This window comes from Hypomesus nipponensis, chromosome 28 (assembly GCF_054491055.1).
Source record: "Hypomesus nipponensis isolate SF chromosome 28, ASM5449105v1, whole genome shotgun sequence".
Taxonomy (NCBI): Eukaryota; Metazoa; Chordata; class Actinopteri; order Osmeriformes; family Osmeridae; genus Hypomesus; species Hypomesus nipponensis.
In genome coordinates, this window is record NC_140388.1 from 11,087,611 (window position 1) to 11,104,052 (window position 16,442).

General features: G+C 55.4%; 1 protein-coding gene across 1 annotated transcript in view; it reads right to left on the reverse strand.

Annotated features, from left to right (window-relative positions):
- Positions 1 to 16,442, reverse strand: part of ttc28 (tetratricopeptide repeat domain 28) — a 166,920-nt gene that overhangs the window by 60,186 nt on the left and 90,292 nt on the right. The window contains exons 3-5 of the mRNA XM_084694739.1: positions 15,055 to 15,202; positions 9,641 to 9,913; positions 8,551 to 8,681 (exon numbers count right to left, since the gene is read on the reverse strand). Coding sequence (XP_084550865.1) covers positions 8,551 to 8,681; positions 9,641 to 9,913; positions 15,055 to 15,202 — 552 coding nt within the window. The remainder of the gene's footprint in view (positions 1 to 8,550; positions 8,682 to 9,640; positions 9,914 to 15,054; positions 15,203 to 16,442) is intronic.

Here is a 16,442-nt window from a genome sequence, read left to right on the forward strand (position 1 = left end):
GGGAACAACAGGCCCTGAATGCGTTTGAAACGTGGTTCCAGAGGCCAGCTCCTGCACATTCTCCCGAAGCTGACATGCTGTCCTAGAATCAAGAGGTATGTTCTGGGCTGGAGCCAGAGTCTACTTAGTTGGGTAAGGGTTGTAACAACATGGTTTATTCAAGTGCCCTGGTGACAGTGTTCACACGGCTTATGACTAAAGGACTTCTGTTTTAGCAGGTCAGAAGAAATTCCCCACAGCGCTGTAATGTGGGTCTCCGTGTTAGCGAGCATCCAAGCAGCCATTTCACACTGCTGGGTTGAAAATAGATCTTACACTAGCTAAATCAACCCTGCTCCTTCCCCTGGGTCCCTGTGCAGAGTACGCATGCATTTCTGTACACCCTTTGACACAGTCACTGCCTCTCTCCCCTCTGTATCCCTCTTTCCTGTCTCTCCCACTATACGTCCATCTCTCCGTTTCTGCTCCCCCTCTCCTCTTCCACTCTCTCCTTCCCTCGCTGCCCCCTCCATCTCTCTCCCCTCTCCCTGTCAGCCCCCCCTCTCTCTCTCCCCAATCTCTCTTTCCCCCCCTCTCTCTATTTGTCCCTCCTCTCTGTCTCTCCACCCCTCTCTCTTTCTCCCTCCTTTCTCTCTCCCCCTCTCTCTCCCCTTTCTCTCTGTCCTGCTCTTTCTTTCTCCCTCTCCTTCTCTCCTCTCCCTCTCTCTCTCCTTCATTAAAATGGACTTCCTAAAGCTTCCATTCATCTTGCTGACAGCTCCACTATCGATCGTCCAGGAAAGAGGATGCACTTCCAGGTCTTTAAAGGGCTCTGTGGCCAGTCTGGACACAGCCCTGAGAGGATGACAGGGGGAGGATGAGGAGGATGACAGGGGCGTGTGGGGGAGGGGGCGTGCGTACTGGACGCCTGAGACCGCCAGCAGTGTCCTGTGCTGTGGGTGTGGGTGGGGGGGGGTCCACACTGTGGGTTTGATGAAGATTTTTTCCACATCTTGTCTCCACAGCAGTCAAATCATCTCACACATCTTAGGACACAGGACACAGGACACAGGACACAGGACCAGGACACAGGACACAGGACACAGGACACAGGACACAGGACCAGGACACAGGACACAGGACACAGGACACAGGACACAGGACACAGGACCAGGACACAGGACACAGGACACAGGACACAGGACCAGGACACAGGACCAGGACACAGGACACAGGACACAGGACACAGGACACAGGACACAGGACACAGGACCAGGACACAGGACACAGGACACAGGACACAGGACACAGGACACAGGACACAGGACACAGGACACAGGACACAGGACCAGGACACAGGACCAGGACACAGGACCAGGACACAGGACACAGGACCAGGACACAGGACCAGGACACAGGACACAGGACACAGGACACAGGACACAGGACACAGGACCAGGACACAGGACCAGGACACAGGACACAGGACCAGGACACAGGACACAGGACACAGGACACAGGACACAGGACACAGGACCAGGACACAGGACCAGGACACAGGACACAGGACACAGGACCAGGACACAGGACACAGGACACAGGACACAGGACACAGGACACAGGACACAGGACCAGGACACAGGACACAGGACACAGGACACAGGACACAGGACACAGGACACAGGACACAGGACACAGGACACAGGACACAGGACCAGGACACAGGACACAGGACACAGGACACAGGACACAGGACACAGGACCAGGACACAGGACCAGGACACAGGACCAGGACACAGGACACAGGACACAGGACCAGGACACAGGACACAGGACACAGGACACAGGACACAGGACACAGGACCAGGACACAGGACACAGGACACAGGACACGGGTGAGCTTCACCCTGGGCAACAGCACCAGGAGAGCAACAATACCATCTCAACGACAGTAGCGCAGTTTTGCAATACCCCTCCCTCTCTCCATCCCTCACCCTCACTTAATTTCTTACACTCATTCTCCCCCCCTCTCCCCCTCTCCCACCCTCCCCCCCTCTCCTCCCTCCCTCAGAGACGAGTGTATTGTTTGTATCTTGCTTGTCATCTATAATCATAGAAAGCACCCCGGCAGCAGTCGGCTGTTTGAGAGGGTTTCCTCGTGACCATGTCACTGTTTATTTGTCCTCTAATCTGTCCCTGTGAAGCTCCAGTGATTACCGCCGCACCGCGACACAAAAACGCAGACCAGGTGTAACACTCGAGAAAAACGGGTGGATTTCCAAGTCGCCGGGAGCCTAATGGCCGCGAGGCAGAGGGACATGCCCCAGTTGGAGAGGACGTCACCGGAAAGACTGCCGGTTCGTAGCAGCGCTCCGATTGGTGACATCCCGTTGGCCTCCTTAGCTCTGCTGGGCCCACAGAGGAAGCTGGGCGCTCGCACGACGGAGCACTCCGGAGCACTCCGGAACACTCGGTCACGTTCTAGAACGTTCTGACGCTCACGTACGGTAGCTGAGGTTCTATGGACGTAGTCGGGGGGAGAGGGGGACAGCGATTGGACGAAAGAGAGACACGGAGGAGCGGATGTGAGATGGGGGGAGGAGCGAGCGAGCGAGAGAGAGAGAGAGAGAGAGAGAGAGAGAGAGAGAGAGAGAGAGAGAGAGAGAGAGAGAGAGAGAGAGAGAGAGGGGGAAGGGAGGAAGAGGGGGGATGGCTGGAGACAGAGAACTGCAGTGGATAGAACGGTGGTCGTTCATCTCTCTGACAGTGTCTCTAGAGCTACACTACTGCGTCATACGGTCAGCAGAGTAAACACACACACATATAGATTTGCACCAGCCCTCCACACACACATGCACGCACACATACACACTCTTACAAATACATACACTGTCACACATGTACACACACACACACACACACACACACACTTATAGATTTTTACCAGCCCTCCACACACACACACACACACGCGCGCATATACACTCATACAAACACACACAGACATACACACACACGTTTACACACCAAAGGTTTACCTGCGTGCCGTGTGCTCGGGTCAAGGCTATCTTGTAGACGGTTACTACGACGACGTATAAACCTGTTTCACCGCCGGTGGTTGGCACACCGCCCCAGCCTGTGAGCATCACTTACATACCAACACGTCGGCTGATTAGATGAGAGTGTGTGTGCTGCAACAATCAAATTAGGAGCAATAAATCACCAGGCAGCACCAGGCTGGAGCCTGGAGAGTGTGTGTCTGTGTGTGGTGTGTGTGTGTGTGTGTGTATGTGTGTGTGCAAGAACATAGAAGAATCACGTGACCCCCCCCAGGTGACTGGACCCTGAGGAGAAGTTGTGATTGTTGCCGGTATTTTCTACAAACTCTTCTTTTTGTTTCTGACAACGTAACGGTCCTCGAGTCCGTGAGACACACACACACACAAGCACATTCCTGTTTCCTCTCTCCCGGTCAAGGCCCATTGGCTGTTCCCAGCCCCACATCCCCCCTCCCCACATACACACACACACACACAGTTGTGAGCCAGTGAGTGCGTGTCATTATGGTCTGCAGCTGCACTGTTCCGCTAGCCTGTAGGAGACATGCTGGTCACCTCTGCTCCATCGACCTACCGACTCCTTTACTTGCCCATCTACCTATCACATGCCCACCTACACCCCCACCAGCCTTCCAACCCACCTATCACCCCTAATAGTCATCAATGTTGAGGGAAACGCTTTCATAACCAAATGAACCTTCTCTATTATCCCCAAATCCTCCTCTATCATTACTGGAGCGTGGGGTTGGAGGGGTGGGGGATGGAGGGGTGGGGTGCAGGGGTACCAAGCCCCCCCCTCATCCTTCATTACACTGGGATCTATAAACTCAGTAGCCAAGACATGCAGCCAGACAGGGGCCTAATGGCTCCTTAATGAACCCCTCCAGACCTGCAGACCTGACGAGCACTGACCCTGACACAGCAGGAACACCCACAGCCTGAGCCCTCTCCTCTCACCTCACCCCCTCAGCCCTCTCCTCACCCCTCAGCCTCACCTCCCATCCCTCAGCCTGTCCCTCGCACACACACACACACACACACACACAGATCCCCCACACACCCTGCACCACCTGCTACAACCTCTTGCCCCTCCACACCTACTATTCCTTTGCCAGCGCCCCACCCCCACCCTAGTCTCCCCCTCGGCTGGATGGGGGGCCGGGACAATCATTACCTCATTCCCCAGCTACCGTAACCCTCTTCCCCCCAACACACACACACACGGTGAAATGGCCCATCACCTCCAGAGTGAAGGGGCGCAAATTCCTTTCAGCAGACGGAGCGAGGGAGCGAGGATAGATGAAGAGAGGGAGGGAGGGAGGTGGGGAGGGAGGTGGGGAGGGAGGTGGGGAGGGAGGGAAGTGGGGAGGGAGGATAGATGAAGAGAGGGAGGGAGGGAGGTGGGGAGGGAGGTGGGGAGGGAGGTGGGGAGGGAGGGAAGTGGGGAGGGAGGTGGGGAGGGAGGGAGGTGGGGAGGGAGGGAGGTGGGGAGGGAGGTGGGGAGGGAGGGAGGGAGGGAGGGAGGGAGGGAGGGAGGGAGGGAGGGAGGGAGGGAGGGAGGGAGGGAGGGAGGGAGGGAGGGAGGGAGGGAGGGAGGGAGGGAGGGAGGGAGGGAGGGAGGGAGGGAGGGAGGGCAGAGCTAGGGGTTGGGGTTGGGGTTTGGGGGGTGGAGACCCAGTGGAAACAACATGGCTGACGCTGAACTCTCTTCGGCGCTCCCTTTTCTGATTTCTAGAATTCTGACTCTTTAAACCTTGGGGGGGTGTTGGGGGGGGGGGGGGGTGTTGGGGTGTGGGGGCGCCAGCAGCTAAATCTCTTTTCAACATCACAGGGGAGGTAATTACAGAGTGCACCAACGCCAAGCAGCCTGCCTCACTTTCTCCTAAATACTCACACGACCCTAAATGAGGGGTTCCATCCATCCAGGGAGAGCTACTATTTAAGACCTGACTGGCACGCGGAAAACAGACGAGGGAAAGTAAAGTTTGGAGCAGAAAGGGGGAACTTCTTTTAAACATCAGGGGTGTTTGTTGTGACTCGTCTGAACTCCGCTGGGGGGCTGTTCCCCCTCCTCCTCCAGTCTAAGACTCCAGCTCGGCAGGGGCAACACACAGGGGTGGAGACTGTGTGCACACTACATCCACAGTCTGTCTGACAGCGAGAGGAACGGTTCTGGGTCTGTCCACAGGCCAACGGGACAAGAAACCCGAGCGGAAGGATGACCTCACTGCTGTGGACCGCAGTTCCCAGTCACGCTGCAGGCGACTGGGGGAACTCTGCGTGGCTCACTTCCTACAATACCCACAATCCCTTTCTCTGTTCGAAGGCACTGGTCTGGTCTCTGCTCTAAGCTACTCTACTCTGCCACACTCCCACTCAACTCTAATCAACTGCTCTACTCTGGTCTGCTCTACTGTTCTCTACTCTAGGTTCCTGTTCTCTGATGTGCTCCAGCGTGCTCTAGTGTGTTCAGAGTGGGGCCAGGCTAGCAGGGCATTAGCAGATGAAAGAAAGGCCATATGCTGTTCTTTTGCTGATAAAAACAGGATCCAATTACCGCCTGTGATTTATGGAGAGGCTTTCCTGGTTAGATCTTAGTCTGCTATCTCTCTCTCTCTCTCTCTCTCTCTCTCTGCCCCTATATGCCAGTACAACCTGATGTCTCTCTCTCTCTCTCTGCCCCTCTCTCCCAGTACGACCTGATCTCTCTCTCTCTCTCTCTCTGTCTCTCTGTCTCTCTGTCTCTCTGTCTCTCTGTCTCTCTGTCTCTCTGTCTCTCTCTCTCTCTCTCTCTGTCTCTCTGTCTCTCTGTCTCTCTGTCTCTCTCTCTCTCTCTCTCTCTCTCTCTCTCTCTCTCTCTCTCTCTCTCTCTCTCTCTGCCCCCCTCTCTCTCTCAGTGCTGGTTCCCTGTTTGTAAAACAGTGCCACCTCCCCTCCTTCTCCATCACTCCGACTGGCTTCACCCTCCGCTGGAAATCCTCTCCGGCGCAACATCCTGTCTCCTGGCCAGCTTCGCCGCCCGACAGGAAGTCCCCTCATCTCAGAGAAGCCAGATAATAGGCTGACATCAGAAATAACAACAGCAGCGGAGGGGCGAGCGAGGGGCGAACGAGGTGCTCGGAGAGAGAGGCCAGGTGGTGTGACACACATATGACTCTGATTATGGGGCCAGCGAGGACCGGAGGGGGATAGTGGGACGGGGGGAGGAGGGAGCTATTACCAGGGTGGGATGACCTCAGCGTGACCCCAAATAGACCAGAACACCTCCAGGAACCACAAGACTGTCCCACTTCCAAGAACACAGTGTGTATGTGTGTGTGTGTGTGCGTGCGTGTGTGTGTGTGTGCGTGCGTAGAGGGATTTCCCCCACTTACAAAAACATCAAATGGCCAATCCAGTGAGTTGGATTGCACTACCACGCTTGTGGCTTGATTACAGAACCACAGCAAAGAAGCCTTCCTATTGGCTGTCCAGCTGGCAGCATGGTACGACACCTACGGTATCATTAGGACACACACACACACGCAAAAACACACAAACACCCCCACCGCCACACACACACACAAATACCCACCCACACACACACTCATTAAATCCTACCATCTGGTCGGCCAATTACTACTACTGCATAATAAGAGTTGGGCACTGAGACCCTTACAATCAGAATCAACTCCCAGACTAGATACTGATGACCCATTAACTCTACACACACACACACACACACACACGTGTCGGCCCCTGGGATTGGCAGGCTTCTACCCAGCCTCCAGCCCCTTCTACCCAGCCTCCAGCCCCTTCTACCCAGCCTCCAGCCCCTTCTACCCAGCCTCCAGCCCCTTCTACCCAGCCTCCAGCCCCTTCTACCCAGCCTCCAGCCCATTCTACCCAGCCTCCAGCCCCTTCTACCCAGCCTCCAGCCCCTTCTACCCAGCCTCCAGCCCCTTCTACCCAGCCTCCAGCCCCTTCTACCCAGCCTCCAGCCTCTTCTACCCAGCCTCCAGCCCCTTCTACCCAGCCTCCAGCCCCTTCTACCCAGCCTCCAGCCCCTTCTACCCAGCCTCCAGCCCCTTCTACCCAGCCTCCAGCCCGTTCTTGTCATTCTTGGACCGGAGAAGAGAGAGAAAAAAGGGGGTTAGAGGAGATGGAGAGAGAGAGACATAGAGAGAGAGAGGGACTGTGGGACAGTGAACCAACCCTGTACAACTGTTAAAACCTTTCTGTACATTAACATGCATTTATGTGTTACTGTTACTCTTACTATGCTACTGTTATATTGTACTGCCATATTATTATTGTTATAATGTAAATGCTATGATACATATGTTAAAATGTCCTTTCAATAGGGACTGCTTTGGCAATACTGCTCAACCTGAACTGTCATGCCAATAAAGCATTCTGAACTAAACTGAACTGAGAGAGATTTAGAGAGAGAGAGAGATAGAGAGAGAGACAGAGAGAGAGAAACCCTATCATTTTTCTCATTCTTTCCATGTTCCACATCTAAACAACTTCATTTGTGTAAATGACATTGGAGAATCAGCATCTGTTGGCAAAGCCCTGGCCTTTCCGGAGACATGCACAGGATGAATATCTGCTTAATATCTGCATAAACACTTTGCATTGATAACAACTAGCACCAGCTGCTTTTTAAGACCTACTTATAAGTCTAACCATCTCTCTCTCTCTCTCTCTCTCTCTCTCTCTCTCTCTCTCTCTCTCTCTCTCTCTCTCTCTCTCTCTCTCTCTCTCTCTCTCTCTCTCTCTCTCTCTCTCTCTCTCTCTCTCTCTCTCTCTCTCTCTCTCTCTCTCTCTCTCTCTCTCTCCCTCTCCCTCTCCCTCTCCCTCTCCCTCTCCCTCTCCCTCTCCCTCTCCCTCTCCCTCTCCCTCTCCCTCTCCCTCTCTCTCTCTCTCTCTCTCTCTCTCTCTCTCTCTCTCGCCTCCTACCTCCCCTCCCCCTCTCCCCTCCTCCCTCCCTCATCTCCTCTCTTGTTCCCTAACCTAATCACCTTCATTTGTTCTCTTAGCCCACTTCCCAGTCCTCTGTTTGAGGGGAGATGGGCCCTGGATTCTGCCTTTCAGCTCTCTCCTTCAGACAACCTCGAAAAAAAGCCCCGGAAACGCTGCACACAGCAAAATCACACACACAAACACACACACACCGGCCTACATCCACACACACACACTGATTTACACACAAACCTGTACCTACACATTGACCACAGAGAAGAAAAGATCCGTTAGCACCTGCTTGTCGGAGAAATGTTCCATCTGGGTGACCCTCTATATAACCACAGGAAACACAGGTGGAGGGGCACAAGGCCTCTGTCTCACCCCCGCCCCACACAGTACAAAACAAATATATATTAAAAGATAAAGGTTAACATTCCACTGGCTATACCACTGGATTATACCACCACACCCCCCCACCCCCAGACCTACCCCCTTGAGCCCCAGACCACCCCCAGCCCAGCCCAGCCCAGCCCCCTGAGGAGGCAGTGAGAGAGGGTCCTACCTCCCTGTCCTTCAGCTTCATGGCCAGGACCAGCTGGTTCCTGTGATTGGTCAGAGCCTCACGGAAGTTCCCCTTGGAGAAGAACGCTGAGCCCAGGTTTCCATGGGCACGGCATTCTCCTGTTTGGTCACCTGGAGGGGGGGAGGGAGGGAGGGGGAGAGAGGAAGGTGAAGTAAAGGACAGGACGAAGGAGCGGAAATAGGAGCACTCCACACCGAGGCCCCGCGCCCCCGGGGACCAGGGGACCAGGAGGAGGTGCGCCAGCCTGGCCCTGTGGCTTCTTCTCCTGCTACCATCATTCTGTCCTTCTCTAAGCTGTGTGGAGACCTCCAGAGCATGGTAGCTAACTGGCAGCAGGTAGGCTGGGGCTCCAGGCCCCTGTTTGGGGGGGAGAGGGAGAGGGGGAGGCCTTGTTATTTCTGCCTGACAGACAGGCCCCCCAGACGGGGCCGGAGACGGGCGGGGTCAGGCTGGAGGAGCTGGCAGCTGGAGGAGAACCAGGGGAGCAGGCAGGCCCTTATCTACTGCTTCTCTGCCTCTCTGCCCACTAGCGTGTCAAGCTGGGCGGTGGGGCGAGGAGAGGAGAGGCAATCTGTGCTGGCTGAAGATCCTTAACACACACACTCGCAGACATACACCCACGCAAAGGTGTGAACAGGACAGACAGACAGACAGACAAAGTAACCTGATAAGTAGAACCATACACACATCAATGCCCACGGAGCCAGACTCCTAGACCACTGTGTCGACCCAATAATCCATACTTCCTGGTCCCTGGTCAATATCCCTGTTCCTAGCCCCTAGCTCCTAACTCCTAACTCCTAGCCCCTAGTTCCTAGCCCCTTGTTCCTAGCTCCTAGCTCCTAGCCCCTAGCTCCTTGCTCCTTGCTCCTTGCTCCTAGCTCCTAGCCCCTAGCTCCTTGCTCCTTGCTCCTTGCTCCTAGCCCCTAGCTCCTTGCTCCTTGCTCCTAACTCCTAGCCCCTAGCTCCTAGCCCCTTGTTCCTAGCTCCTAGCTCCTAGCCCCTAGCTCCTTGCTCCTTGCTCCTAGCTCCTAGCTCCTAGCTCCTAGCCCCTAGCCCGGCTCCTCACCTAGGGTCTTGGCCACCTCCAGATCCTGCTGCATGTAGCCTGTGCTTTTCTCGGCGTTGCCGAGCGACCAGTGCGCACTGCTGAGGGCAGAGAAGACGGAGCCGCGCAGCTTGAGGCTGCAGGTGCCGATCTTGAGCGCCGCCTCCAGCACCACCACGGACGCCGTGTGGTGATTGGCCGTCAGCAGCTCCTGGCCAATCACGGACACCACCACGAACGGACTCTTGTCCAGCTTCATCTTCTGCAGCTGCTGGTAGGTGGGCTCCAGAGACTCTGTAAGGGGGGGGGGGGGGGAGGGGAGAAGGAGGTGGTTAGAGATACATGAAAGAGAGTAGATGTGTTACCTCAGCTACACCCTATCGTACTCCTCCTCTCTCAGCTGACACCAATTAACAGCAGTTGCTGTTCGGTTTCTTTAACCGAACCTTAACGACTGATGTCTTTTTCGAGAGATCAAAACAAAACACGAGATCAAAATCAGGGATTATTTTGGTGGGAGCTTCAACAGCCGTCGGAACACGACCGTTACCGACAGCTCGACTGCGGCTCAACCCGTCGCCGTGACAACCCTCACAACCAGCCCTCTGGGTGAAACGACGGAGTGTTCTACATCCTCCCTGTGTTCCGGTCTCCTGTTTCTGTGCGTGACTGAGTTGAAGGGGGAGAGTAAGGGGCGAGGTGGGGGAGAGAGGCCGGAAGACGCGGAGCCAGGGAGACAGGACAAGGTGACCTTTCGGGAAGGCCGAAAAGTGCCACACAATGTCACATGGTGGCACGATTCAACAGGGGTGTCGGAGAGGGGGGGGGGGGGCAGGGTTTGGGGTGGGATGGACTGGGGTGAGACTGACACTCTCAGAGAGAAAGAGTGTGTCTGTGTGTGTGTGTGTGTGTGTGTGTGTGTGTGTAAGTATAATTTTGGTGCATGTGTGTGCGTACACATCAAGGGGGATGTTCGCCTCTGCATTCGCAAATATTTTGAGCATCGTAGCTGCTATTTAGGTCAACGCTTCCCCACAGAGGGCTGTGCATATTACCTGCAGAGACTCTGCCTTGCTGCCTGCTATCATGACTGGAAAACCCTGACGCTTCCTCACACTCACTGGCTCAACACGAACCCTCGCAAGCAGCCAAACACAAACTGCTACAGCATCTCAATGCTGCCATGCCTCAACTCTACGAACCCCACTCAGACACTGAGTCACACACACACACACACGCGCACACACACACACACACGCACACACCATGCCCCTCCACATCCACACACCAGCCCTCAAAAACATAATTGATGATGCTCTTTCAAGAGCAACAATGCTGTTCCACCACTTGCCAGAATGCAGTTGTTTCAGAGATAGGCCCTGCATATAATATCCATTCATTGCTTGTAATTGCCTTCAAAGTGACAGCAGTGCAGTGTTATAAATCACTGCGCTCTGGAGTGTCACGAAGGGAGGATTCATAAACAGGTAGTTACGGCAACGCCAATGACAACACAGAGCTGTCTGGTACACACACACACACACACAAACACAAGATCCATGCAATTCACTCACACACACACACATACAGGAAGGTCGAAACACTCACACACACAAACATGCAGAATGTTCCAATGATTTCCCCCTTTCACTATCTCCTGTGATGTTGAACATTCATGTCCATGTTTTCTCACTGCCAGGTAGGCCATCCTTCACTCTGTCTGTCTCTCTCTGTGTGTGTGTCTCTCTCTCTCTCTCTCTCTCTCTCTCTCTCTGTGTCTCTCTCTCTCTGTGTCTCTCTCTCTCTGTGTCTCTGTCTCTCTCTTTCTCTCTCTCTCTGTGTCTCTCTGTGTCTCTCTCTCTGTGTGTCTTTGTCTCTCTCTTTCTCTCTGTGTCTCTCTCTCTTTCTCTCTCTCTGGGCGAGACACTGACATAGTGGAACGTTCCCCGGGGAGACCGCCAAACAGCGACGGAACCATGTCACAAGGGACTGTTCAGTTTCTCTCCCCGTTTGAATAAAAACCCCACGAGTCATTTCACCTTCCCATTTCACGTCTCACTGCTGCTCCTCTTGGTCTGGCTGGTAGGGCTGGGAGCCGCGAGGCAGGAGGCTGGGAGGAGGCTGGAGGGGGCTGGAGGGGGCTGGAGGGGGCTGGGAGCCGCGAGGCAGGAGGCTGGAGGGGGCAGGGAGGCTGGAGGAGGCTGGAGGGGGCTGGGAGCCGCGAGGCAGGAGGCTGGGAGGAGGCTGGAGGGGGCTGGAGGGGGCTGGAAGGGGCTGGGAGGCTGGGAGGAGGCTGGAGGGGGCAGGGAGGCTGGAGGAGGCTGGAAGGGGCTGGGAGGCTGGGAGGAGGCTGGAGGGGGCAGGGAGGCTGGAGGAGGCTGGAAGGGGTTGGGAGGAGGCTGGAGGGGGCAGGGAGGCTGGAGGAGGCTGGAAGGGGCTGGGAGGCTGGGAGGAGGCTGGAGGGGGCAGGGAGGCTGGAGGAGGCTGGAAGAGGCTGGGAGGCTGGGAGGAGGCTGGAGGGGGCTGGGAGGAGGCTGGAGGGGGCAGGGAGGCTGGAGGAGGCTGGAAGGGGCTGGGAGGCTGGGAGGAGGCTGGAGGGGGCAGGAGGGGGGCTGGCGGGAGGCTAGAGGGAGGCTGGAGGGGGTCTGGACTTGCGGCCCTCCCTGCTGTGTGTGTACCTTCTGCTTCATTAGAGTCAGAGCAGTACGAGACAAATGAAGCCAGTGTGTTCATGAGCCAGCGTAGAGTGGGCGTGTCTAGGGAGCCCCTCTAACAGAGCCTGTGGTCCACCTCAAACAGGAAACATCAACACCAGCATCATAACAGAGTCAAGAACCGTGAACCACAGCGCGCAGCACAGCGTAGCTACAGTCACAACCGATGACAACAACATGGGCTTGTTTCGCTCAATGAAGCTCAACGCGGGGAGAGATGAAGGTTTGTCAACCCTGTGTGATGTTGTGTGTGTGTGTGTGTGTGTGTGTGTCTGTTTGATGCTGTGTGTGTGTAGGGGTGGGGGTGTAGAGAGATGGAGAAGAGGCTTCTGGGAGAACTTTCCTCTCGGCGCCGGAGCTCTTTGTTGTGGGAGGGAGTCACATGACTGAGCACCAGCAGGGCTCTGCTGTGGACGCAGGGCAAACCTCTCTCATCTCCATCAGGAGGAGGGGAGGAGAGGCGAGGAGTGGAGTGAGGGAGAAGAGAGGGAGGGAGGAGAGGAGAGAGGGAGGTGAGAGGAGAGGAGAGGAGAGAGGGAGGGGAGAGAAGAGGAGAGAGGGAGGAGAGAGAGGAGAGAGGGAGGGAGGAGAGGAGAGGAGAGGAGAGAGGGAGGGAGGGAGGGAGGGAGGGAGGGAGGGAGGGAGGGAGGGAGGGAGGGAGGGAGGGAGGGAGGGAGGGAGGGAGGGAGGGAGGGAGGGAGGGAGGGAGGGAGGGAGGGAGGGAGGGAGGGAGGGAGGGAGGGAGGGAGGGAGGGAGGGAGGGAGGGAGGGAGGGAGGGAGGGAGGGAGGGGAGAGGAGAGAGGGAGGGGGGAGGAGAGGAGAGAGGGAGGGGGGAGGACAGGACCGAGGTAGAGGAGACAGGGAGGAAGGGTGAGAGGGAGGGATAAAGGAGGGGGAAAAAGGTTGAAAGAAAAAATATGTGTGCAGAGAAATATGCCCGGCTTTTTCCACAGTAACAACCAGGGGATTTTAGAATACAAAGCGTACACAAATAGTGGCAACAAAGTTGGCATGTGGGAATTGTAGGCATACGCCTGGTATCCTTGAAGACACAAACCATAGATCTGTCTTCCTTTCATCGCCTCATCTAATCCTTGTTTTCACAAGAAGACCTTCCTCTGTGTTGCATTGCATCTGTACCGTGGGCAAGCAAAGAGAGAGGAGGAACAGGAGGAGAGATAACTGGGAGGAGGAGCAGGCAGGAAAGAGGGAGGTGAAGAGAAGGGCAGCGAAGAACCGTGACAGAGCGATCAAGACATCCGTCCTTCAGACCGCCAAAGATCAAAGCTTCGTCAGAACCGTGGCACGGCTTCAGTCCAGGAAGGGCAAAAACAAACCGTAATCCCCTGGTGCATCCTGGGAGTCTTGCTTGACGTGGGTGATGATGAGCAGGCCTGGCAGGAACATGGCTGCCTTCGACCTCAGCTGGAGGAAGCTCCTCTGCCGTCAGGACTTTGGCAGTGTTACACTGATCACCCTCCCCACTGGCCCGCGCAACCCTGATTATCTTCCCCTCGTGCCAGGAACCCTTCTGAGAGGATCACTGCTCTTAATCCTCCAACCTCCACCCGTCCCTCTCTCCCAAACACACACCTTGGACCGAGCCCTGCGCCTGTCACTGCTGGGAGAAATGTGGTAAACAATTAGGAGATTAAAAAACGCGGGGCCAAGATTTTGTCCGCCTCTCCTGCTGGTCCTGGCCAGCTCCGATGTCTGGTTCTGGGCCTTGGTCCACCTCAGGTCCCTCTGGTTCTGGTGCCTTGGTCCACCTCAGGTTCCTCTGGTTCTGGGCCTTGGTCCACCTCAGGTTCCTGTGACTGGTTTGTGTTGCCGGCGTAGTTTAGCCGGCCTCGCCACTCTCACTTCCTGTTTGGTGAAGCTTCAGGAGACAGCGGTCAGGATCAGCTTTGAAGGATGACTATTACTTGGAAGCCGCGAGCGACGCGCTGGTCTCATGTTGCCGTGCTGAAACACAGCGGCCTGGCGGGGGCTGTGTTTGTTTACGTGAGGGGGAGGAGGGAGGGGGAGAGAGGGGGAGAGAGGGGGGGACGGTGAGAGAGGGGGAGGCAGAGAGAGGAGGAGGGCAAAGAGGAAGAGGGGCAGAGAGGGGGGAGTGAGGGGGAGGGGGGAGGGGGAGAGAGAGGGAGGCCGTGCAATGACTCAGCACCCTCTTCTCCTCTGCAGTGCATGTGTGTGTGCGTACAAATGCACACTGGGAAACAGGTCTTTTCGCAGGAGCAGACAATGACTGAAGTGGTGAACGCTAACCGAGGACTATTGACAATAACAAAATAGTGTTATTGTGTAATCCGGAAGGATCCGCAAGCTGCACACTTCTGACTGTATGTTGCGTGGTCGAGTTCTGGCAGACAACGAGACAGACAGATAGACAAACAGGCTGACAGAAAGACAGATAAACAGACGAGAAGATAAACTTCCACACAGACTTCCTGACAAGTGTATTCCAGCCCGTCCGTCAGACAGACAGTCACGGTGACACACTCACTGAGCGACAGGGAAATAAGGATTACCCCAACAAGGAGAGTTTGGACAGGTGGAGAGACAGAGGCATATGGAGAGGAAAGTGGGAGAGGCACATGCAGCCAAACTGTCAAAACCACAGCCACTGACACACACACACACACCAACAAACACACACTCCAACCCCCCCCCCCCCACACACACACACATTCACAAACACACACATACACACAGCTCACCTCTTAGGGGGGACTTCATGGCAGCCTCCACCATGCCCACCAGGAGCTGCAGGCTTTTGGGGTCTTGTGCCAGGCCTGAGGCGAAGGCAGCCAGGGCGTCGGCATGGCGACCAAGGTACTGAAGGGCAACACCCTGTCGGAAGTATGCCTGATGAGAGAGAGAGACAGAGAGAGAGAGAGAGAGAGAGAGAGAGAGAGAGAGAGAGAGAGAGAGAGAGAGAGACAGAGAGAATGCATCAGTGTTTCTGTCTAACAGCATGGGGCTCTTCACGAACAACACAAAACCAGAAACGCTTGTTTCGAACCATTAGCAGTTTTTTTTCCCCCACACGAGCCGTTTACGTTAAAGAGTACATGGACCAGCCTCCTTTGCGTTCCCACAGATACAGAGACGTGTACTTGATAATTGGAAGATACGTTTACATAAACACCGCCTGGTTCTACGTCTCAAGAGTTAGTTTTCTGCTTTTGGACGAGGTCTCGCTGCTCAAGAAGGCAGCATGGGGATTTCTCTACCAGAACACAGGGAGGCAAGAAGCTGAGGAAGGAGAATGAGAGAGAGAGAGAGAGAGAGAGAGAGAGAGAGAGAGAGAGAGAGAGAGAGAGAGAGAGAGAGAGAGAAAGACATACACAGAGAAAGAGAGAGAGTCACTGCGCATCATAAAAAGTACGTCCATAAATACTCCAGACACTTTGTTCTGTTTCTCATGTCGTGAAGCAATCCTGCTCAAAACCACCACTCTGGACTGGGTCCTGCCATGTTGTTGACATCAATCATGCATTTTAGAGCACTCCTCAGAAGGAGGCTGGAGGAGGAGGGAGGGCAGTAGGAGGAGGTGGAGGAGGAGTGGAAGGAGGAGTAAGGAAGAGGGGGAGAAAGAGCAGGAGGAGAAGAGAGGAGGAGGCTGGCTATGCGAGAGGGGAAGAGTCCAAGGAATGTGAGCCATCCACCAGCTAATTCCCACATCCCAGACAGTCACATGGAGACAGACTGGGGTTTAATACCGCTGGGAGACTTGTCATGTGAAGGCAGTCAGTTCTGATTTGGAGATTTGGAGATAGAGGGTTGGTACAGCTCTGAGATTGATTATGTTGAGTTTCAAAACCACTGTGCTGTCCAACGGCCCAGTCCCCAAAGCCCCATGTGATCTCCAGCTGTCATCAGTCCTCTGCTCGTCAGCTGGGACCATGGAGATGGTTTCATCTGCTGTTTGTCTCTCAGCATGTTTGGGTCTCTCAAGCCCAATCTAGCCTGATCAGACTGATCCCAGGACTCCCCTCCCCTCCCCTCCCCTCCCCTCCCCTCCCCTCCCCTCCCCTCCCCTCCCCCTCCCCTCCCCTCCCCTCCCCTCCCCTCCCCTCCCCTCCCCTCCCCTCCCCTCCCCTCC